The following is a 22813-nucleotide window of genomic DNA, read 5'->3' as shown; positions in this document are numbered from 1 at the left end:
ACCATTACGATGCATTTATCCTATGAATGCAGAGACCTCATCATGAGTCAAGTAGAGGGTTAATTTAAAAAACAAAAAAAGCAAATCCATAAAAATCAAGGGGTCATTTTACTAAGGTGTGCTGAAAAATGGCCTGGGGTAGTGTAGGCACATATTCTGGGTGTGTGCAGAATCATTTTTCAGCACACCTCCAAAGAATGCCTTTTTAAAATTTTTGCCGAAAATGGACGTGCGGCAAAATGAAAACTTCCGCGCATCCATTTTGGGTCTGAGACCTTACCGCCAGCCATTGACCTAGTGGTAAAGTCTCACGCAGTAACCGGGCGGTAATGACCTACCCGCATCAAATGCCACTTGGAGTGCATCCAATACGCGAGTTCAAAAAAGTATTTGGACGCGCATATTGGATGCATGCTAAAAATGAAATTACCACAAGAACAACGTGTAGCCGGGCAGTAACTCCATTTTGGCACGCGTAGACACGCGGCTTAGTAAAAGGGCCCCCAAAGATTTTTAAAGACTTATGCACCTTATACAAGGGTACAGATAGAATTAAATGGAACTAAGTCTGCCATGTCTGGGTTAAGTTTAATTTTAGCTGCTTGAAAGTACACATGTACTTTACAAGAAGTATACCTTTGGTCATAGAGAAAAGAAGTATTCCATTGAAGGGAAGAAGTGAAGTTCAGAGACATGTTTAAAATATGAGCATGCAATTCATTTTCAAAAAAATGTACATATATGACTGGCCTGCTGCAAGCTTCAAGCTATCATTTTACAATATGTAAGTGTATATGCTGAGTTTCAGCTTCATGATTAATCCTATATCCAAACACAATGTACACGAGTGCCTTATGTTTGAAAATTAACTTGTTTAGCGTGGACTGGGGCATGCATGTACATTTGCTGTTAGGCAGCTTCTTGAAAATTTACTGTATAGCCATACAGCTGCTGTGCTGTCATTAGATCATTGGATTGATGGGAAAAAATTTCCTTATTTTGACTGTTCATGCAAAAATGTTTTCCCCTTAAGTCACAGTGAATGTCTGTGAAAAAAGCCAAAATACTGAACACTCCCAAAATTACTTGCAAAGCAAGAAATGGACTTGTTTTCCATTCACATTTATGGAAAACTTAGTATATGTAGAAGTGAGCTTATCAGGCCTGGAAGGTCAAGTTTTCCTCTCAAGGGCGAACTGTTTCCCCTTTTATCCTGGGCAGTCCATTTCATCAAGGCTTTAATAAAAGGATTACAGATTGGACATGTTCATGATTAACAGGATAAGAATTGCCCTTGGAATAAAAATATTACCACCAGCAGACCAAGGCAAAGGAATGTAGCTCAGTGCAATTTATTCTTTATTAATATCAACCACTATTCCCTGTATGATACATTTATTCACTCTATAAAGGGATTTTAGACAGTACAGTGAGTTGTAAAAGTCTTCATACCCTTGTAGAGTTTCACATTCTGCTGTCTAGAAAGTACAATTCAAAATGGATTTCAGTAGGTTTACTTTCACTGATCCACACAACAGAATCTACGCTTTCACAGTGAATGAACAATATATGATTGCAGCATGAACTTTATTTCCACCAATAACTGGGGACAGTAGAAATGTTTGAATGTTTAACCAATATCATTGGAAATAGGTATATTCCCCAAATATACCTATTAATACAACGCTCTGGGGTCCGTTTAGTAAGCTGCGGTAAATGAGGGCCTGTGCTAGCTTCAGCGTGTGTTTTTGATATGTGCTGAGGCCCCCTTTTACAGCAGCAGGTAAAAGGCTGTCTTTTTTTCTTGACAAGAAATGGTCGTGTGATAAGTGAACCACTTACCACGTGGCCATTTCTGGGGGGGAGCACTTACTGCCACCCATTGAGGCACTGGTAAGGGCTCCTGCGTTAACCCGGCGGTAACCAGGAAATGGTGCTTGCTGGGGGTGGGAACTACCATTGGGCTCTTGCAGTAGCCCGGTGGTAGTTCTGGATTGGCACGCAGCAAGCCTATTGCTGCACGCCAACCTTTTAGTAAAAGGGCCGCTCTATAACTTAAGTGTAACATCCAATAACCTAGAGTATACCTATCCTATCAAAGGCCTTGATAGCAAGCACAGTTATTTACGTGTGTGCCAATCCAGAGTGGAGGAGTAGCCTAGTGGTTAGTGCAGTAGACTTTGATCCTGGGGAACTGAATTCAATTCCCACTGCAGCTCCTTGTGACTCTGGGCAAGTCACTTAACCCTCCACTGCCCATGGTACAAAATAAGTACCTGAATATATGTAAACCGCTTTGAATGTAGTTGCAAAAACCTCAGAAAGGCAGTATATCAAGTCCCATTTCCCTTTCCCCCTTAAAAAGTTAAAAAGTCTCAGGTTCAAGTGCCACCTTCCCTTTCTTGACCTTTTTTGTTTTTTCTCAGGTTAGTCTAGTATGTCTGTTAGGTCTACTTTTACCTAGTATCTTATCTGATATTGTAGTTCCTTTCCTTAAAACTTCTGTGTTACTTGTAATCTTATCCCCCTGTTTACGAAGCCGTGCTAGCGGCTGGCGGTGCGCTAATGTCGACACAGTCCATTCACTTTGAATGGGCTTTATCGGCACTGCCGAGCGGCAGCCGCTAGCGTGGCTTAGTAAACAAGGGGGTTAGTCTATATGCTGCTTAGTTCTGTACGTCAATCAAAGCGGTATAGAAAATGTGCATAAAGAATAAAGAATATTAGAGATAATGATTGTCATTATACCCTAAGGCTAGGGTGTCCAGCTCCAGTCCTTTTCTGAAATCTTGTCTGGTTTTCAAGCTCTCTCTAACGGAAAAGGATAAGATAATTTTGTGGTTCAACTGAGGCATCATGTATGCATATTTATCTCATGCACATTAGGCATAGTCTGAAAATCAACTAGTGTGTGGTCCTTGAGCATTGGAGTTGGATACTAGTACTTGAGAGGAAATAGAGACTGCATTATCTTTTTGTCAGATAGGAAAGTAGACTTTCCCCCAGATTCTACATATCATGCTTATAATTGTGTGTGCAAATTTGGGTGCGCGCTTTATTTATGTGTGCAGTTTAATTGGTAATGAGTCAACTAGCGGCAATAATTGGGCGCTAACAATCAATTATTGGTGTAAATTGGCAACAGTTTGGATTTATGTGTGCATCTTGCTAAGCGCTATTCTGTATAGATACACTTGGAAATCTCTTAGGGGTCCTTTTACAAAGCTGCGGTAAAAAGTGGCCTGCAGTAGTGGTGGTAGTGGCCTGCGGTAGTGGCATGCTGGGCCACTTTTTACCATGGTTAGGAAAAAGGTAATGTTTTAATGGACTGGGAAATGGGCGTGCACAAAAATTAAGGCCTTACCGCCAGCTATTGATAGCGGTAAGGGCGCACATGCTACCCTGGCGGTAGTGCATTTTGGTGCTCGCTACCCGCATGCTAACCCTTCCGCGCCTTTGTAAAAGGGCCCCTTAGCATGCAACTGAAAAGGGGGTATGACAATGGAAGGCGCATGGGTGGGTCAGGGGTGTTCACTAAAGATACTTGCAGTATTATAGAATTTGGGGGATCCGCGCCTAATTTAGGAATGGGGATTTGCACCAGGTTTCAGTTGGTGTAAATCCTCGTGCCCATAGTTGGACACAGATCTGTAAACACACTCAACTTAGTGCCATTTATAGAACAGTGCTCAGTGCTCATTATTTTTGGCACCCAAATTTGGGTACCATTTATAGAATCTGGCCCTTTATGCCTGAATCCCTTCCCCCTAGAAAACCTTTATGTAACTGCTAACTAGGCTGACAGTCCTTTCTCTGACACTCTTCTTCATCCTCTTCCCCTGGCATATGAGTCCTGAGAGTAACATCTGCAGAATTATGTGGAAATGAATTGCAAAGCAGTGCAGCCAAGGCCGAGTCCTACAGTCTAGCTCACAAGATCCAGCTCTAAATGCATGGATAGATTATTTATCAAATTAAAACAATGGGAGACGTATAACTACTCACCTCTTCCAAATCTGACCTCAGTCCAGTTATTGTGGTTGTTTTCCCATTATCCCAACCACAGAATGCGTGGAACCCCACAGAGGCATATGCCGATGACTTCTCTGAGGGCCTGCCCATGTCACAACCTCAAATGTGGTTTCACAACCCCATTTGGAGACGCAACACACAGTTTGGGAAGCACTGATCTAAGTTGTATCATAAGAAGCAGCAATGGAAGAAGCAAGAGTTGAACGGTGTCAGTTTGCTTCTCTATCCGCTAGGATAATCCTTTTACATCTATTCTATATTAATGGAAGGCTTACCTGCAGGTGAATTCTCCATAACCTCTGCTTGATAATTGTTCTGAGTAAAAAGAGGACGGTTATCATTTTCATCTGCTATAGAAATAATTAGAAGATCAAAGTCCTGAATGAAAAGAAAACAAAAAATGGGAAAGAAATAAGCTAATTCCTTCTTTCACAGACTGATTCATACAGAGCGGTCAAATATGCAACTACATCACCCAAAGGAAAATTATTAAAAGTAACCAGAAGTGCTATAGTACAATAGCATTATTGTGATTCCGTTGCAATGTCTATGTATCTCTGGTGTTGGGGAAGGTACAGCCTACTGCCAAAATGTGCTTTCCTATGAGTTGCAGGAAGAATGTTCTGGACCCCTGTTCCAGACAGGTTCTAAACAAATCCGAATAGGGGGTGATCTATTCTGTAAAGTAGCCCAATAGAATTAAAGTATTAGCTTTGGAGAGAAGAATAAAACTCTTGAGTTCAGGGAGGAGCTTGACTTTCTTTTTACAGTAGGTGGATTATCTCACTCTAGGGTCCATCAGAGCCTTAGCTTCCTGCTCTAGAGGCTAAAGGGAAAATTGACAAACTGACTAAAATTACCTGGCCTGGATGGTATACTATTCAGAGTACTGGCAGATCTATAATTAGTAATTTGGGACCTGATTGTCAAAGGATTTATATTCATAAATTGAGAGTTACGCTCATAAATTGACCTCTTTGAAAATGTACTAGGGCTGAGTCCATAAATATTTACTCAAAATTTCACTAAATTCTTAAATTTAGGAGCATAAAAGTGGGTGGCAACAGGGATTGATTTAAGGTGGGAATAGAAGTTAGGGGCTTAGCACTGATTTTCACCACAAGGCTCATCAATTAGCCTCACAAAGCTAGGAAACTGAATGGCAGACTTAAATGAGCATAACTTTTAAACTCCTAAATTAAGATGAATTTTCACCTGTAAACTTAGGGGCCCTTTTAAGAAGCAGTGGTAAGCCCAAAGCAGGCTTACTGCACGCTATTCCAGGACTACCACCAGCCCAACGTGGCTGCTGGTGGTAGTTCTGGGTCGAGCAAGTGTCATTTCTGGGGAAAAATAAAAACCCCGGAAATGATTAGCACAGTGGTAACCTGGCGGTAATTGGGCATCGCCGTGTGCTGCACGGTTACCGCTGGGTTACACAGGAGCTCTTACCACCACCTCAGTGGGTGGCGGTAAGTGATGTATGCTGCATGGTCATGCGGTAAGAGTTATCTTACCACATGGCCATTTTGGGGGGGGGGGGAGTTACCCACTGCAGTAATAAGAGCCCTAGCACACAGAAAAAACAGCCCCTACCGCTACTGCTAATGCAGGGCCCTTTTACCTGCCAGGGCCGCTGAGAGGGGGGCATGGGGGACAAAATTCCCCGGGCCTCCAAGGGGAGCCCGGCGCCAGGGTCAGGCCGCCGGCGCTGCAGTTCCCAGTCTCACCTGCCTGCCTCCACAACTCCGGGCCACCTACATTCGAAGTGGCAATCACAGATCACCTCCCTTCGGGCCTTCCCTCCATGTGTCCCGCCCTCGCGGAAACCGGAAGTTACATCAGACGAGGGCGGGACACAGGGAGGGAAGGCCAGAAGAGAGGCGATCTGCGACTGCCACCCTGAATGCAGGGGGCCCGAAGCCATGGAGGCAGGCAGGTGAGACCGCGGACTGCAGCGGTGGGGGGGAGCGGTAGCGGCAGGGGGAGCGACAGGGGGTGGCAGCGGTGGGAGGGGCGGAAGCGGGGTGGCCTTGCCCCAGGCTCGGCCTTGTCTCTTGCGGCCCTGTTTCCCACAGCTTAGTAAAAGGACCCCCTAGGCTCCTAAGTTTGTCTGAAAATAGGGCACAAATAAAAATAAAATAAAATGCTGAGCTCCTTAGTTAGCTCCCTAAGGGGGTCTTTTACTAAGCTGCGGTAGCATTTTTAGCTCATGGTAGAAATCAGCTGGCGGTAAATACCGAGATGCCCATAGGAATATAATGAGTATATCAGCATTTATTGCCAGCTGATTTCTACCACGAGCTAAAAACTCTACCATGGTTTAGTAAAAGACCCCCTTAGGAAGCTAACTAAGGAGCTCAGCATTTTATTTTATTTTTATTTGTTACATTTGTATCCCACATCTTCCCACCTATTTGCAGGCTCAATGTGGCTTACATAGTACCGTACTGGTGTTCGCCAGTTCCAGCATGAACAAGGTGCTATTGTGGTAGAATAAGGTTCATGTAAGGTAGGTATAATGGGGAATTTAGGGAGGAAGAGGGAAGTTGGGGTGTGTCCATTCTGATCTTTGGTTTTTTTCTGATGCAGGTACTCAGGCTTTTATGTTGGGTCGGTGGGATATGCCTTTCTGAGCAGGTGTGTTTTTAGTTCTTTCTGGAAATTTAGCTGGTCGTACGTTGTTTTTACTATTTTTGGCAGTGCGTTGGGCCCTTGTAACTTATCTTTAAACTCATGTGTGGTATCTGAAGATAGGAGGATGACCAACATATAGCAAATTTTTAAAAAGGATTCCAGGGATGACCCAGGATATTATGGGCTGGTGAGACTGATGTCAGTGGTGGGCAAAATGGCAGATTATTATAAAGATGTAAAATAACAGGAAATACCAAAAATACTGTAAAAAAAACCTCTAAGTAGCACAGTCTATAAAAATATGGAGGAAAAGACCTCATACAAAACCGTTATTCACAATAAGGCAAGTCTTAGCCATTGTAGACAGTTAGGCTTATAATCATAGGTCAGAAAAACCTCCAAAAACCTCCAAAAGTGGAGTTTTTTTTACAGTATTTTTGGTATTTCCTGTGATTTTCCATTGCCACACCAGTATATGTCTTAGGTATTCTTTATTTGTATTGGTGTAGTGGATCGTGTTTTTTGTAGATTATTATAAAGAACAAAATTACAGATCATATACATAAACATAGATTAACGAGAGAAAGCCGACATGGATTTAGTCAAGGGAAATCTTGCCTCACCAATCTACTGCATTTCTTTGAAGGGGTGAATAAACATGAGGATAATGATGAGTCGGTTGATACTATCTGGAGTTTCAAAAGACATTTCATAAAGTACCTCATGAACAACTCCTGAGGAAATTAGAAAGTCATGGGGTAGGAGGTATTGTCCTATTGTGGATTAAGAACTGCTTAATAGATAGAAAATACGCAGTAGGGTTGAATGGTCAATATTCTGATTGGAGAAGGGTAAATAGTGGGGTTTCCCAGGGGTCTATGCTGGGGTCACTGCTTTCTAACATATTTATAAATAATCTGGAGATGGGAATAACTAGTGAGGTAATTAAATTTGATGATGGCATAAAGTTATTCAAAGCCATTAAATCACGAGAGGATTGTGAAAAATTGCAAGAGGACCTTATGAGACTGGGAGACTGGGTATCGAAATGGCAGATGAAATTGAATGTGAACAAGTGCAAAGTGATGAGCAACCCAAACTATAGTCCAAACAAAAAAAAACAGCACCACGGGCCTTTAAAAATGGAACACAGTTCTTTAATGAATGAGCCTTGACAAAAAGACCCGACACGGGCCGTGTTTCGGTGACTAGCACCTGCGTCAGGGGTCACAGTGATGACGTGGAAAACTTGGGGAATAACTCGAATATATTCCTCTACAATATATTATTCCTTACCCCACGTCTCATGTAGTAAAAGCTACATGAGACGTGGGGTAAGGAATAATATATTGTAGAGGAATATATTCGAGTTATTCCCCAAGTTTTCCACGTCATCACTGTGACCCCTGACGCAGGTGCTAGTCACCGAAACACGGCCCGTGTCGGGTCTTTTTGTCAAGGCTCATTCATTAAAGAACTGTGTTCCATTTTTAAAGGCCCGTGGTGCTGTTTTTTTTTTTTTGTTTGGACTTTAGTTTGTACTTTGTTCCCTCTCTTTTGTTATATCCAACCCAAACTATAGCCATATATGAAAGGTTTCATATTAGGCGTTTCCACCCAAGATAATGATCTAGATGTCATTGTTGAAATCCTCTGCTCAGTGGACCTGGTTTGGAGCGCTTCTTCCCCGCTCTTTCTCGTCAAGTTGGCAGGACGGATTCCATAGCGGGTGGAGCCGGTGAAGCAGCCACCCCGCTGGAAGCAGAAACATCTCTATCTCCACCGCCGAACTCTATGACCCCTCCATGTCCCGCAACCACAGTGAGTCGAGAGGGGAATCCATCAGAAACAGGAAAGGTAGAAGCTGGAGGACCCAGTGGGGTTACTGAACCTGCGCTAACAACAACTATTGCGGGGAAAGAATCGGAGGTAAGCCTGGGTCAGATTTGGCTGAAGTTACTGGATATGGAAACAACCTTGCGACAATCCTCAGCAGAGGTAAAACTTTTAAATTCTACTGTGCAAGAATTGAAAGACTCCATAGATGTTGTGAAACAAGATTTTTCCTTAAAGATAGAGACTTTACATAGTAACATAGTAGATGACGGCAGAAAAAGACCTGCACGGGCCATCTAGTCTGCCTAACAAGATAAACTCATATGTGCTACTTCTTGTGTATACCTTACCTTGATTTGTATCTGCCATTTTCAGGACACAGACCGTAGAAGTCTTGCCCAGAACTAGCCCCATTTTCAGGACACAGACCGTAGAAGTCTTGCCCAGAAATAGCCCCACCACCCAAACACCAGCCCCGCCTCCCAATCTCGGCTAAGCTCCTGAGGATCCATTCCTTCTGCACAGGATTCCTTTAAGTTTATCCCATGCATGCTTGAATTCCGTTACCGTTTTCATCTCCACCACCTCCCGCGGGAGGGCATTCCAAGTATCTACCACTCTCTCCGTGAAAAAATACTTCCTGACATATTTCATGAGTCTGCCCCCCTTCACTCTCATATCATGTCCTCTCATTCTACTGCCCTCCCATCTCCGGAAAAGATAGAGACTTTACAAAAAGAGATGATTCAAACAACAGAGTTCAAAATGGCAGTAATAAAAGACAATATAGAAATAAGAAGAAAAATTGAACAAATGGAGAATTTCAATAGGAGATTGAATCTTCGCCTGCTTAATTTTCCTAAACCTTTGGGGGTTTCTCCAATAGAAGTATTTACCAGATTTTTGAGAGAAAATCTAAAGTTTCCTCAAGAAGCAATTCCCCCACTTAATAAAATATATTTTTTACCTAATACAATAAAAAAAGCAGAAGGAGAGAAATCTACGGATATACTTAATGTTACAGCCATTTTGGAACAGTCACAGGATGAAGTCACTGAAAGAGCAACGCTGATTGTTTCATTTGTTTTTCAGCAAGATTTGAACTCAGTAATGAAACTCTATTTCAAATCCACAAACCATATATTTGGAGGACAAAAAATCTGGATCTACCCAGATGTGACTAAGGTCACACAACAAAAGAGAAAATTGTTTCTTTCTATGAGGCCAAAAATAATAGAACTAGGAGGATCTTTCCTTCTTGCATAACCATGTAAATGTGTTGTAAGGTTAAATCAGACAAAATATGTGTTTTTTTTATACCTGATCAGCTTAAATCTTTCTTGAACTCAAAACAACAATAGAGATTTGGGAGTAAATACGAGAACTACGGCGACATATTTTCTTTATATGTTTGAAATAAATATAATGTAATCTTCACTAATTCCTACCCCACTCTTCACAAATAGGGGTCTAAGGAAGCCATATGTTATGTTATGTTATGAGAAAAGGAATTCCTGTAATAGCATTATACTTATAGGCTGTATTTCACTTAACAGTTTATGTCTGTTTAAGTTGTAAAAATCAATAAAAAATTATTATCATACAGGAGTTTCTGTGGTTTGGACTGTGGCAGCTTTCCATGTTTCGTCAATTTGAAACAGAGCTGGAATGAAGTAAGCATTTTTCGAGGATATTTTATAGAGACTTTTCTGCTATTACATCTGTTTAAACATCTTTTTGCATATTCATGACTGATTGACCCTGACACAGCTATATTGAAACGCTAGCCATTGTCAGTCAACGGTTCAATGTCTGTTTGGGAGAAAGATATTATGCAACTAAGTACTATTTTTTGAAACATTTTTTGAAATATTTATAAGAAATAAAACTGATTTTGTGCAGGGAGGTCTTTTTATGCTGATGATGACGAAGTCCTGTTCGACCAGCTAACGGCTAGGAGCTTCTTGAGGCTTTTTCCTTCCTTGCTTTTTGATGCTTACACTTAATTCAAGAGAACCTAGATTTATATATTACTGTGTTGATAACATTTTTGACTCTCCTCCCAGTGTGTGCTTTGCAATGTGTAGATGTGTCATTAGAGACCTGGGTGTCTATTTTATAGAGTAATAACAGGAGAACCCCTATCCCCCATCTGCTTAAAAATATTATACTTTGTACTAATGTATCCAATTTTTTTACCAGTCTCCCAAAGTGACTGACTTGTATCTAACTGCCTAATTTTATTTATTCATTGCATTTGTATCCCACATTTTCCCTCCGTATGGCAGATTCAATGTGGCTTACATATTGCTAAAAAGGTGGTTACAAAATTTAGATTTGTAGAAGTCTAGCACATAATACAGAAGTACAATAAATGCTTAGGTTGATTTATTAGCATACTAGTAAAAAAGGCCCATTTCTCAAAAAAATAAAACGGGTGCTAGCAAGGCTATCTTGTAATGGTGATTATGTTTTTAAGGCTCTCGTAAAAGCGATTTCTCCTCTCTCCCCTGCCCTCCCCTCCATGTCCAGCGATTCTTCCCTCCCCTCACATCCCGCGATTCTGACTTTCCCTCCATGTGCAGCGATTTTCCTGTGCCCTGCCATCCTCTCTATGTCCCATGATTCTGGCCTCCCCTCCATTTCCAGTGATCCTCCTCTGCCCTGCCGTCCCCTCCGTGTCCTGCAATTCTGGCCTCCCCTCCATGTCCAGTGATTCTCCTCTGCACTGCCCTCCCCTTGGTGTCCCGTGATTCTGACCTCCCCTCCATGTCCAGCAATTCTCCTCTGCCCTGTCTTCCCTTCCATGTCCCCCGATTCTCCCCTCACCTCCCATCCCCTCCATGTCCAGTGATTCTCCTCTGCCCTGCCCTTCCATCCTTGTCCTGCGATTCTCTCCGCTCCTCTCATCCCATCCATGTCGATTCTCCTCTGCCCTGCCCTCTCCTCTCCTCGATGTCCCTCAATTTTGTCATCCCCTCCATGTCCAGTGTTCCATTGCTGCTTTCAGTTGGGTTCGTAAAATCCTGACATCAGCTCGCCTCCAGCGTTCCCTTCCCTCTCATTGTCCTACCCTCTGATGTCATTTCGTCTTTACATGAGGGCGGGACAGTGAGAAGGAAGGGAACACTGGAGGCTTGCTGACGTCAGAATGTTACGAACCCAGCCAGCCAGCCAGCCAGCCAGAGAACGTTGAAGGTACAAATTATATATAGAGATATTGAGAGAGGTTAATATTATTGTTTTCCATTTCTGAACTTTTCGTGATGTATGGTGGTGTGGGATTAGGCAGATCCAGGGGGGAAAGACTTCTTGAAAAAATGTGTTTTCATTTTTTTTTCTGAATTGTAGGTAGTTTTCTGTGAGTTTCAGGTCTTTGGGTAGTGAGTTCCAAAGTTGTGTGCCTATAAAGGAGAGGCTGGTGGCATGTGAAGATTTGTATTTTATACCTTTGCAATTGGGGTAGTGAAGGGTAAGGTAGGTTCTTGCTGTTCTCGTCACGTTTCTTAATGGTAGATCGATAAGTTCCGTCATCTAATCTGATGCGATTCCGTAGATGATTCTGTGGACTATTATGCTTATTTTGAATGTTATGCAAGCGTTAATAGGAAACCAATGTAAGCTTCTTAGGAGGGGTTTCGCGCTTTCAAAGCGTGTTTTTCCGAAGATGAGTCTGGCAGCCGTGTTTTGTGCTGTCTGTAGTTTTCTTATGATTTGATCTTTGCAGCCTACATAAATACTATTGCAGTAGTCTACATGGGTTAACACCATGGTCTGGATCATGTTGTGGAATGAATGAATCCCTGGGAAAGTAAGGTTTTATAGATAGATGGTTGGATGGTGAATAAATGGAGCAATTCAAACTCTGAAGGATCTCCATATAAAAATTGGAAGCGGTGAAGATTTCACATCTGATGGTGTTTGAGATCGAGATCACAGCTGAACATCTGTTTACTCCTTTGTCGTACATCGTTTTTCATCTGTGAACGTTGTATTTTTCATCTAATGAATTTTTTACACTGATTGGACAGTGGACTTTTGTGATTGGGACATGGTCATGGAGTACTAAGTGGAGTGCCCGATGTTCGGCACCTGCGGTGGACTATTTTGGATTAATTAAATCCTGGGACAATCATATATAGTTGAATTAGATGATTTGATGTTTAAGATTTGGATGGAGTGACATGTGAGATCTAATGAGGTTGAATGGGGATATTCAAAGAATAAATTAGTGTGGTATATTTAGAGTACATATAATTAGTGGATTTGATGAGTGCACATAGATTTAGGCGCACTGGGCCATATTCTATAAATAGGCCTGAAAATTTCAGAACACACACAAAATGCTCATTTCCCTGCCCATAACCATACCCCTTTTTGCCTGTGTACATTAGAAGTTCAGTGCACATATATAGACTATGCTTAGAGAGTTATGCGCCTAAATTCTAATCAGTGCCAATTAGTGCTCATTATTGCTTGTTAAATGCTGTTATTGGTGCTCATTAGCTTGTTAAGCTTGTTAAATTTCACACATTGTTATAGAATCTGCGCCGATTTCAGCGAGCTATATAGAATCTGGGGATAAGTGCTTATTAACACTAATTATTGATACTTAACGCATAATTAACTAATTAGTGTACACACAGATCTGGGATCAGCACCCAACTTTGGGCGACCTACACAGAATTCGGAGGTAAGTAACAAAGTAGATGACGGCAGAAAAAGACCTGCACGGTCCATCCAGTCTGCCCAAATAGACAACTCATGTGTGCTACTTTTTGTGTATACCCTACTTTGATTTGTACCTAAGCTCTTCAGGGCACAGACCGTATAAGTCTGCCCAGCACTATCCCTGTCTCCCACCACCAGCTCTGGCACAGACCGTATAATTAACTAATTAGTGTACACACAGATCTGGGATCAGCACCAAACTTTGGGCGACCTACACAGAATTCGGAGGTAAGTGCTCAACACGGTTTAGTAAAAGGACCTTTACATTTTTTTAGGGCACAGTAACAGTCCATATGCATGCTAACAAATGCACATTCTTAAGTGGAATTAGCATGTGGAAGACAGCATGAGGATTTACAGAGATTATTACATGTGAACCTAAACATAAGCACTTTTGAAAGTTTATGAGCTATATTGCTATACACCAGTGGCATAGCTAGGTGGGGCGCCAGGGGAGCAGCTGCTCCCCCAAACGGAGTTCTGCCGGCGCCTATTTTTGTCATCCTGTTGCAGTGAAAATGTATGCCGGCGCTGGTGGAAGTCCACTCTCGCTCCCCCCACGCCATCAACTTGCCTCATCCTGGCTCTGCTTCTGCTATACACCAGTTGAAGAAAATTAATAAAACATTACAAAAACTATGCTATATTGCATTAGTGATATTAGAATATATGCACAGAAGGATAATGAAAGTTACTGTTAGGCGCGGTCTGCCATTACCCTTCTGGAGTTGCGCATATTCTCCGGATTATCTCTCACAGTGATGGTCAGCCTGTATTCGGGAACCTTTTCTCTGTCCAGCTGGCGGTTTACGTAGATAGCACCAGTCTACACATAAGACAAAAACCAGCAAGATCGTCAACGAAGTCAGATGATAAGGACGTCACGGCTGCACTGAGTTCTCCAGATTCACCAGATTACAGACGTGTTTTCTAGGGTCTGTTGCCTCGTTTCATTGTTACTACCGTTCTTCATGGGGAAAGCAATTTTCAAAGCCGTTTACTTGAGTAAACCATCATGCATCCGCGTAAACTGAAAACTGCCCTGCTCCATCCCGCTAAATGTATATACAGGTTTCCGTAGCATGTATACTAAATAGAAAACAAAATGCAAAAGCATGCTATGCAGTTTATCACCTATTAATGCAGCAAAAAATAACACTCATTATAAGGTGCAAAATATAACTTAGAAGCATTAATGCTGAAAATGTAATTACACCTCCTGGAGGTGATAGTTAAGTAGTTATATTTTTGCGTCACTGTCTGCCTTAGCCTATATACTTTTATATACATACTTTACCATCTCTGTTAATGTGTGCCTCGTTTTCATCTCATTAACATCAACTATTAGCAAATGTATTAACCATCATGATAACACATAATATTAATATTTGACACTTTCCAGATTAGCTGTCGCTCCCTCTGTTGCCTTCAGAATCTCTATGTATCTCTCAAGTCCATACCCCTTCTTTCCCCCAGTTCTCTCTTTTTCTGCCATTGTCCTTCTTTCTCTAGTTCATTGACTTTTCCTCCCCAAGCAGATATTCAGTGCCGGCCACTATCTGGATACTGATGCTGAACATCTGGATATTTTTTTTTGCCTTATATTATATGTATCCTGCTTTTGTTTGAAGATAGTATCATGAGGTCTCTTGATGCCAATTCTATAAAAGGCGTCTATTTTTAGGCCTAATTGGATCCTATTCTCTAAAGAAAAGTAGGTACCTACTTTTCTTTACAGAAACTAGTGCAATAGTTGAAAAATGTGCCTATATTTTAGGCACAATCACTTATAGCAGCCTTAGAGCTGGTGTCTAGGTTTAAGAATGCATATACATTATAATATTTTATAATCTATGCATGTAAATGTACGCCCCACCTGCCCAAGTTCCACCTTTATGAATGCCTACCTACATGGTATACACCATTGAATATTGTGTGTAGCTAAAAAATCTAATCTAGTCTAATCTAAACTGATATTTCTAACCTGCGTATTCCCTGTTAAGGTCTGAAAGCGGCTTACAAGCTAAAATTATCATGACAAATTACAATTACACATTATAGTTAAATTCACAAAGCTTAGGCAATTGATGTCACAATTTTGTCAAATAAAAAGGTTTTTAAATCCCTACGAAATGATACATAGGAGGATTGATTTTTTAAAACATAGTGGTAAATTATTCCAAGCTTGAACAACTTGATAGGAAAAAGAATTTTCCAAGACCTTTTAAAATTTTATTCCCTTAAAAGATGGACTAAGTAGGTCGAATCGATGTAAACTTCAACCCAAACAGACTAGGCGAAAAAAAAAACTGTGGTGAGGTTAGACCATATAAAATTTTAAAAATCATATGCGCTTGTAATGAGAGCAGCCAGTGCAGCTCCTTTAAAAGTGGTGACACATGATCAAATTTGTTTAATCTAAAAATCATGTGACCTGTTGTATTTTGTAGCAATTGTAAACGATTTCACAATTTCACCGATATGCCCAGGTACAGTACACTATAATAGTCTAAAATGGTGTTCATAAAAATATGATTATACAATTTGTAATTGTCTTAACTTGAGAAAGACAGTGCTAAAAAGGCTATTAATCTGTGTTTCAAATGCTAAAATTACTCCTAGTACTCTAGAAGACCTCTCAGCTGTCAATTGTTCATTTTGACCAATTTGAATTGCCTCTGGTAAAATTTCACATGATTAGTAAACCAAAGGAACTTTGTTTTACTTGCATTTAGCTTTAACTTAGAAGACATTGCCCAAAGTTTGAGTTTCTCTATGCACACAGATATTTTAGATGAAACAGAACTGAAGTTGCTACATTCTTGTACCAACATAAACATGTCACCTGCATATGACAGATTTACTTTGTCTACAGATAAAGAAAGAGTCTTTAGAGTACTCATAAAAATATTAAAAAGAACTAGGGGCCCATTTAATAAGCCGCATAGGCGCCTATGTGCGCCCAACGCGCGTCAGTTTTGAGTTACCACCCGGCTACCGCTTGGACCTTGCAGTAATTTCATTTTTGATGCGCGTCCACTACATGCACCGGAAAATAATTTCTATTTTCTGGTGCTTGGCAAAAACCGGACGGTAATCGTCATTCTAAGCATGTAGACGATTACCGAACGGTTACCATATGAAACCTTACCGTTAGGTCAGTGGCTGGCAGTAAGGTCTCAGACCCAAAATGGACACGCGGCAGTTTTCATATTGCCGCACGTCCATTTTCAGCAAAAATAAAAAAAGGCATTTTTTACAGGTGCATTGAAAAATGATTCTGCGCTCGCGCCCAAAACACACATCTACACTACTGCAGGCCATTTTTCAGCGTGCCTTAGTAAAATACCCCCTTAGTGACAACGGTGATCCCTGTGGAACCCCACAGGTTGGTTGCCAAGCATTTGATATATTCCCTTTCATCTGAACTAAATATCTCTGATTGGTCAAGAATTTCTCAAACCAGTTCAAACCAGTTCAAAACTGGCCCTGGAATGCCAATTGTTTCAAGTTTAGGAAGCAAAAATATGTGATCCACCATATCAAATGCTGCGGATATGTCAAACTGGAGCAGTATGGCCTGTCGCAAGTAATGCCCTTACTTTTGTCACTAATGTTAACAGCAAGGTCTCAACATACACGTGTACATGACTTGAATACTAGCATTTATGCATGTTCTTGCCATCTAAGTCTAGGTGACTTCTTAAAGATTCCCCTCCCCCATCCCCCGACAATATCCTAATTGGGATTCAGTGTATTGGATCTATTCTCTGGGATAATGGCAGAGGAAACAGCCTTGCTATCGCTGACTGCGGGGATGCGGCAGAGGAAACAGCCTTGCTATCACTGCTTGCGGGGACGCAGCAGAGGAAACAGCCTTGTTCAAAATATACAGGTTGCTTTTACCTGCATGTCTACACAAACATGTTTTTATTTTTCCACAACATCACCACAGACTCCTGAGGCAGGTGCAGTTAGCGCCAAAACACGGCTCTGTGTCGAGTCGATTAGTGATTGTTCATGAATAAATCTTGTGTATGACATTCTTTGACTCCCTCTTGCCTTTGGAAATGTCAATTGTCTACACTACTCCTTTGATTACCCTTATAATTCAACTCAACACCCATAAGCAATAAAAAAAATCCTTACAGTCTCATGAATATAAAAGGCATTTTCCACATTTCCTGCTGTTATGTTGAAGGTCAGGATAGCATTTCGTCCACTATCAGCATCACTGGCAAGGATACGGAGGAGAGAGGTAGAAACTGGTGTATTCTCACTGATGGTTATATTCAGTGGCAGATTTAAAAGTACAGGGTCATTATCATTAATATCCAAAATACGCACTCCTATGGTGACCTACAGAGAGGAAGAACCATGGTGGCAGAAAAAAGACAGGAGACATTAGGTTGTTAAAACATTAGGTATCAGTAATATTAGGCTGGGGTACTTACATTTACTAATAATTCATTAAAGATATTAGTAGATCAAACAGTACTATCACACTCAAAATAAATCAGATCTACTACTTTGACAATGAGTGACAACAACCAATACTGAAACTTGAAATGTATATAATCATGGAGGAAAAAGACTTCAGAAAGAATAATAGACAGACTGTGGGCTCCTTTTACAAAGCCGTGCTAGTGATTCCAGTACAGCAAACAGTGGCGTAGCCACAGGTGGGCCTGGGTGGACTGGGGCCCATCCACTTGAGGCTCATGCCCACCCAACAGTAGCACACGTTTAGCGGTAGTTGGTGGGGATCCCAAGCTCCGCCAGCTGAAGTCTTCCCCCGATGGTAACGAAAACGCTACTCTCCACTATACCGGCATCTGCGCATGCTCAGTTTTCATCGCCTGCCTGCTGCAGACTGCTAAGGTGGAAAGAAGTTTTTTCCCGTCAGCTGAGATATTGGGGGGGGGGGGGGGGTGTGGGGGGGGGGAGGAGAACACTTGGTGCCCACCCACTTCTTGCCTAGGCCCACCCAAAATCTGTTCTCTGGCTACGCCCCTGACAGCAAATTCAACAAAGTCCATAGGAATTGAATGAACTTCATTGCATTTGCTGTGCCGAAATCATTAATGCGGCTTTGTAAAAGGAGCCCTATATAAGTACATAAGTAATATAGTTTTATCTGTCTTTCAAAAGTTCCAATTTTCATTCATAGTCTTAAAAATTCTCCAGTTTTTTTGATTTTAGTGATGCTGGTGAAAAAGTGATACATAATTTTAACATCCCTCAACACAGCTGAATTTAAAATAAAGCGCATATATACTGCTTATAGTCCACAAAACTGATATACTTACAGATACACCACGACTTTTAGATTTTAACCTTGAGTTCCTGTCACTCATTCTTCCATTTCATTGCAGTCACTACTATGTTGTAGATACTTAGGGGTCCTTTTACAAAGTTATGGTAAAAAGTGGCCTGTGATAGTCCGGATGCATGAAATTGGCACGTGCTGGACAATTTTTTTAACATGGCTGGGAAAAAAAGGCTTTTTTAAATTGGGGCAGTATATGGCTGTGCGCTAATATGAAAAGTAGCGCACAGCTATTTACTGCCTGAGCCCTTAACACTACCCATTGACCTAGCGGTAACTGTTCACATGGTACTTGCGCGGTATTCATGCAGTGTGCACTAATGTGGCCATGCTGCTGATTACTGCCGGGAAGCCCCCCCCCCCCCCCGTGTTAGAAATTAGAAAAATATTTTTTACCATGGGAAATAGTACATGCCAACGTCGAATTTCTGCTGGGTTCCTGTGCTACCCAGGCAGTAGTGTCGATTTGGCATGCACTACCTGCGTGTTAGCCCTACTGCAGCTTAATAAAAGGGACCCTTACTTTCCATTACCTGCCAGGAATGGACATAGACTTACAGCTCACCAGTATAAGATTTAGAGGCTGTCCGTCAGTGCAGTGCTGTGTGCCAAAAACCTGTGTTTGAATTCTGAGCTCAGCTTCTTCTCATGCTGTTGAGGGCACGAGATCCTGCAGAAGCAGTGGCGTTTCCATTCAAGGTGCATTTGTTGTATATGCACCCCCTGTCAGTCCCTCCCTTCTACCCTCCCCCCTGCTGCATCTCTCCCCTTCCTTGCCCTACAAAGCTCACACTATTCCCCTCCCTCTCCCGCTCCCATCCATACTTTAATATCACCTCCAGTCTTCACTCGGGCAATGCCAGCAGCACTCATAGGCTGCCTGTGGCCTGCATTGGGGCTTTCTCTCTGAACCGTCCCGCTGCTTCTGACGCAACTTCCTGTTTTCTGAATGGCGGAATGGTTCAGAGCATTGGTGCACCAAGGGCGGGGTGATGGGTGCGATGTGCCCTGGGTATAGGCAGTAAAGGGGGTCACTGAACAGTTGAGCAGCTGTCAGATCCGCCTGTCCCCTGCCCCCTCTGATGTCAACTTCCCCTCTGACATCAACGTCCTGTTCTGCGAAAGGGACAGGCAGAGCCGACAGCTGTGTGATTGCTCAAGGCACCTTTTACTGCTTGGAGGGAGACATAAGTACATAAGTACATAAGTAATGCCATACCGGGAAAAGACAAAGGGTCCATCGAGCCCAGCATCCTGTCCACGACAGCGGCCAATCCAGGCCAAGGGCACCTGGCAAGCTTCCCAAACGTACAAACATTCTATACATGTTATTCCTGGAATTGTGGATGTTTCCCAAGTCCATTTAGTAGCGGTTTATGGACTTGTCCTTTAGGAAACCGTCCAACCCCTTTTTAAACTCTGCTAAGCTAACCGCCTTCACCACTTTCTCCGGCAACGAATTCCAGAGTTTAATTATACGTTGGGTGAAGAAATATTTTCTCCGATTTGTTTTAAATTTACTACACTGGCAGGGATGGCAGGAGGCGGCAGGGTGGCATGCCTGGAAGAAGGGGTGCTCTACCCTGGGTAGCAACCAAGCTAGATATGCTTTTGCAGGTTGCAGGCAAGCCTATGAGTGCTGCTGGCACTGCCCAGGCGAAGACTGAAGGTGATTTTAAGACACAGGGGGTAGGTGGTGGGGAGCAGCAGGAGAGAGAAGGGAGGGAGATGCGGTGTGACATGGACTCCCTGTTCAAAATTCCTAGCTAAGCTACTGTGCAGAAGCAGTTTTCAACACGGGTGAAAGTAGGGAAAGTTCTAAATGACCAAGACAAATAAATAAATAAATAGTAAGAGCACTCAAGAGTTTATTTGCCAAAGTAAGCTGACCCAAAAGACCCTACACGGGCCGTGTTTTGGCACAATGTCTTCCTCAGCAGTCTAAAAACATAAAAATTAAACCCACAGCTTAAATAAATACATACACAAATGAATAAATAAATAAATAGTGATACATGATAAATTGATATTCATAATGATAAAAAATTGGCACAGATAGGGGAAGGGGAAAGGAGAAATGGGACTTGATATACTGCCTTTCTGAGGTTTTTGCAACTACATTCAAAGCGGTTTACATATATGCAGGTACTTATTTAGTACCAGGAGCAATGGAGGGTTAAGTGACTTGCCCAGAGTCACAAGGAGCTGCAGTGGGAATCGAACTCAGTTCCCCAGGATCAAATTCCACTGCACTAACCACTAGGCTAAAAAAATAGTCATGTGAAATTATGAAGACTATTTATTAATAAATGATGGTGTGATTGTGTGGACAGTAATATTGTGGGTATACCCAAAGTATGGTTTTACATTTATAAGTGACTAGCATCACAAATTAGTGAAAATAGTGAAGAGTGACAGATGTGGACAATGATAACATTCTGTGAAAAGTGATGAAGCATAAGAACTGTAAAATATACTTATTTTTTTCATTGGCTAGTTTCAGCAGGAAAGCTGGTTCCATGCAGGGTTAAAAATAGCTAGCAATAACTATGTCATTGGGAGAGGCAGTGGTGCAAGTAGAGAAGTGTGGTTGACAAGCAGCAGTGTACCTCCTTCTGGATGTTTTAACACACCAAGTCCAGAGGTGAAGTGGGTACATATTAACAAGTTTATTAATGTTTTGGCCCACAGGTCAAAGGAGTTTTTCTGGAGCATGAGACAGCTTGGGCAGAGTGATAATAGCTCTTGAGGGCCACTGCTGGAATCCACCACAAGTGAAGAATTTCGATCTTACTTTGAATTTAAATATAGCTAGGCTATTTCCATCTGTTGCGTGTCCATCTCTACTACAGCAGAATGATGTCCTGGTCCATGATTGCTAAAGTGCCTCTGGTTCCAGAATAGGTACAATGGCACAACAAGGAATTTTACTTCCTTTGGGAAGCAATAGTTAGTTGACAGTTTAAAATGTTTTCCACTTTAGAGATCGCTAGGATCATTGGTTGTTTGAAATTATCTGCTTGCCCTTTAGATAGACTTCCCATTCAGTGGCTTGGATATTTGGCAAAGCAGATAGGTTCATTATATGTGCACCTAGTTAATCAATCTTTTTTGAAGGGGTGTAGCCTTCATGCCTGAAGAGGGCAGTAATTCCCCCATACTGAAGAAAGGTCAGGATTTCAGAGATGGCCAGCAGCATACACACCCATCTCAAACCTGCTGGTGTTTCCAATGGTAATGGATCAAGGAGTATTAAGTCAATTAAGTGTTTTCTTGGATAAGATGCAGCCTTTTCATCTGGCTTTTGGATGGGATAAAGCCCAGAGGCAGTGCTATTGACTTTGGAGGATGGGATTCAAAGGCATGCTGGCCAGTTTGCAGATGATTTGTGGATCCAGCTTGATCTGTAAGTGACCTTTGATACTGTGCATTATGGCAGATTGTTATCCCGTCTGAAGGAGTTGGATTCTGTGGTATGGTACTAACATGGTATACATCCTAACTGGAGGACTGCTCCCAAAGCATCTTCCATCAGTGGGCTAGGTCTAGTTTCCACCCACTGAGGCAGGCATCCGCCAGAGATCCCTGTTATCTGATCTCATACACTTTTTAATCTGTATGTGGCCTCATTAGTTTGGTTATTGGACGGATGTGATTGACTCTTATTTTGGTTACTTTATCACATTGTCATTATTGAATGCTTTTCACTACCCTTGATTTCAGCACCTGAAATGTATTGATTACCGATTTTATTCTAATTTACTGTGTACTCTATATACTCTGATTGGAACATTCTTCTGTATTTCTTATTCCGGAAATGGCGATCGCCACTACGGTATTTGTAAGCCACATTGAGCCTGCAAAGAGGTGGGAAAATGTGGGATATAAATGCAGAATATAAATAAATAAATATACAAATGTGTATTTTCAGGAAGATCAGAATCTTACAGATCAGCCAAGATATGCCTGTTGAAATAACCATATTTCAGCAGGCATATCCTGGCTGATCTGTAAACGGTTTCTCTCAGGTGGGTCCTCCATCTGCCTCTCTTCATGCCTTTCTATTAGCCTGTCTGTTTTTTTTTTAATGCATTGTGTTCTTTTAATGTTTCTACTATTGGAATGTTGATATGAATGGTTTCTTTCCTATTGATTTTATAGTTCCTTTCTTTATAGTCTTTGTGTTTTTATCTGTACACCACTTTGTCCTGCTTTGTCAGCTAAAAGCAGTATAGTAAGTCTGCAATA

The 22813-nt window shown here is 41.8% G+C and overlaps 1 protein-coding gene across 1 annotated transcript in view; it reads right to left on the bottom strand.

The window, feature by feature from the left end:
• The window catches only part of CDH23 (cadherin related 23), a 1475307-nt gene that overhangs the window by 153856 nt on the left and 1298638 nt on the right, over positions 1-22813 (bottom strand). The window contains exons 40-42 of the mRNA XM_030204991.1: positions 17386-17595; positions 13955-14062; positions 4308-4410 (exon numbers count right to left, since the gene is read on the bottom strand). Coding sequence (XP_030060851.1) covers positions 4308-4410; positions 13955-14062; positions 17386-17595 — 421 coding nt within the window. The remainder of the gene's footprint in view (positions 1-4307; positions 4411-13954; positions 14063-17385; positions 17596-22813) is intronic.

The sequence above is a fragment of the Microcaecilia unicolor genome, chromosome 5, assembly GCF_901765095.1.
Source record: "Microcaecilia unicolor chromosome 5, aMicUni1.1, whole genome shotgun sequence".
NCBI lineage: Eukaryota > Metazoa > Chordata > Amphibia > Gymnophiona > Siphonopidae > Microcaecilia > Microcaecilia unicolor.
Note: the sequence above shows the minus strand (reverse complement) of the source record. Positions and strands in the feature narration are given on the sequence as shown.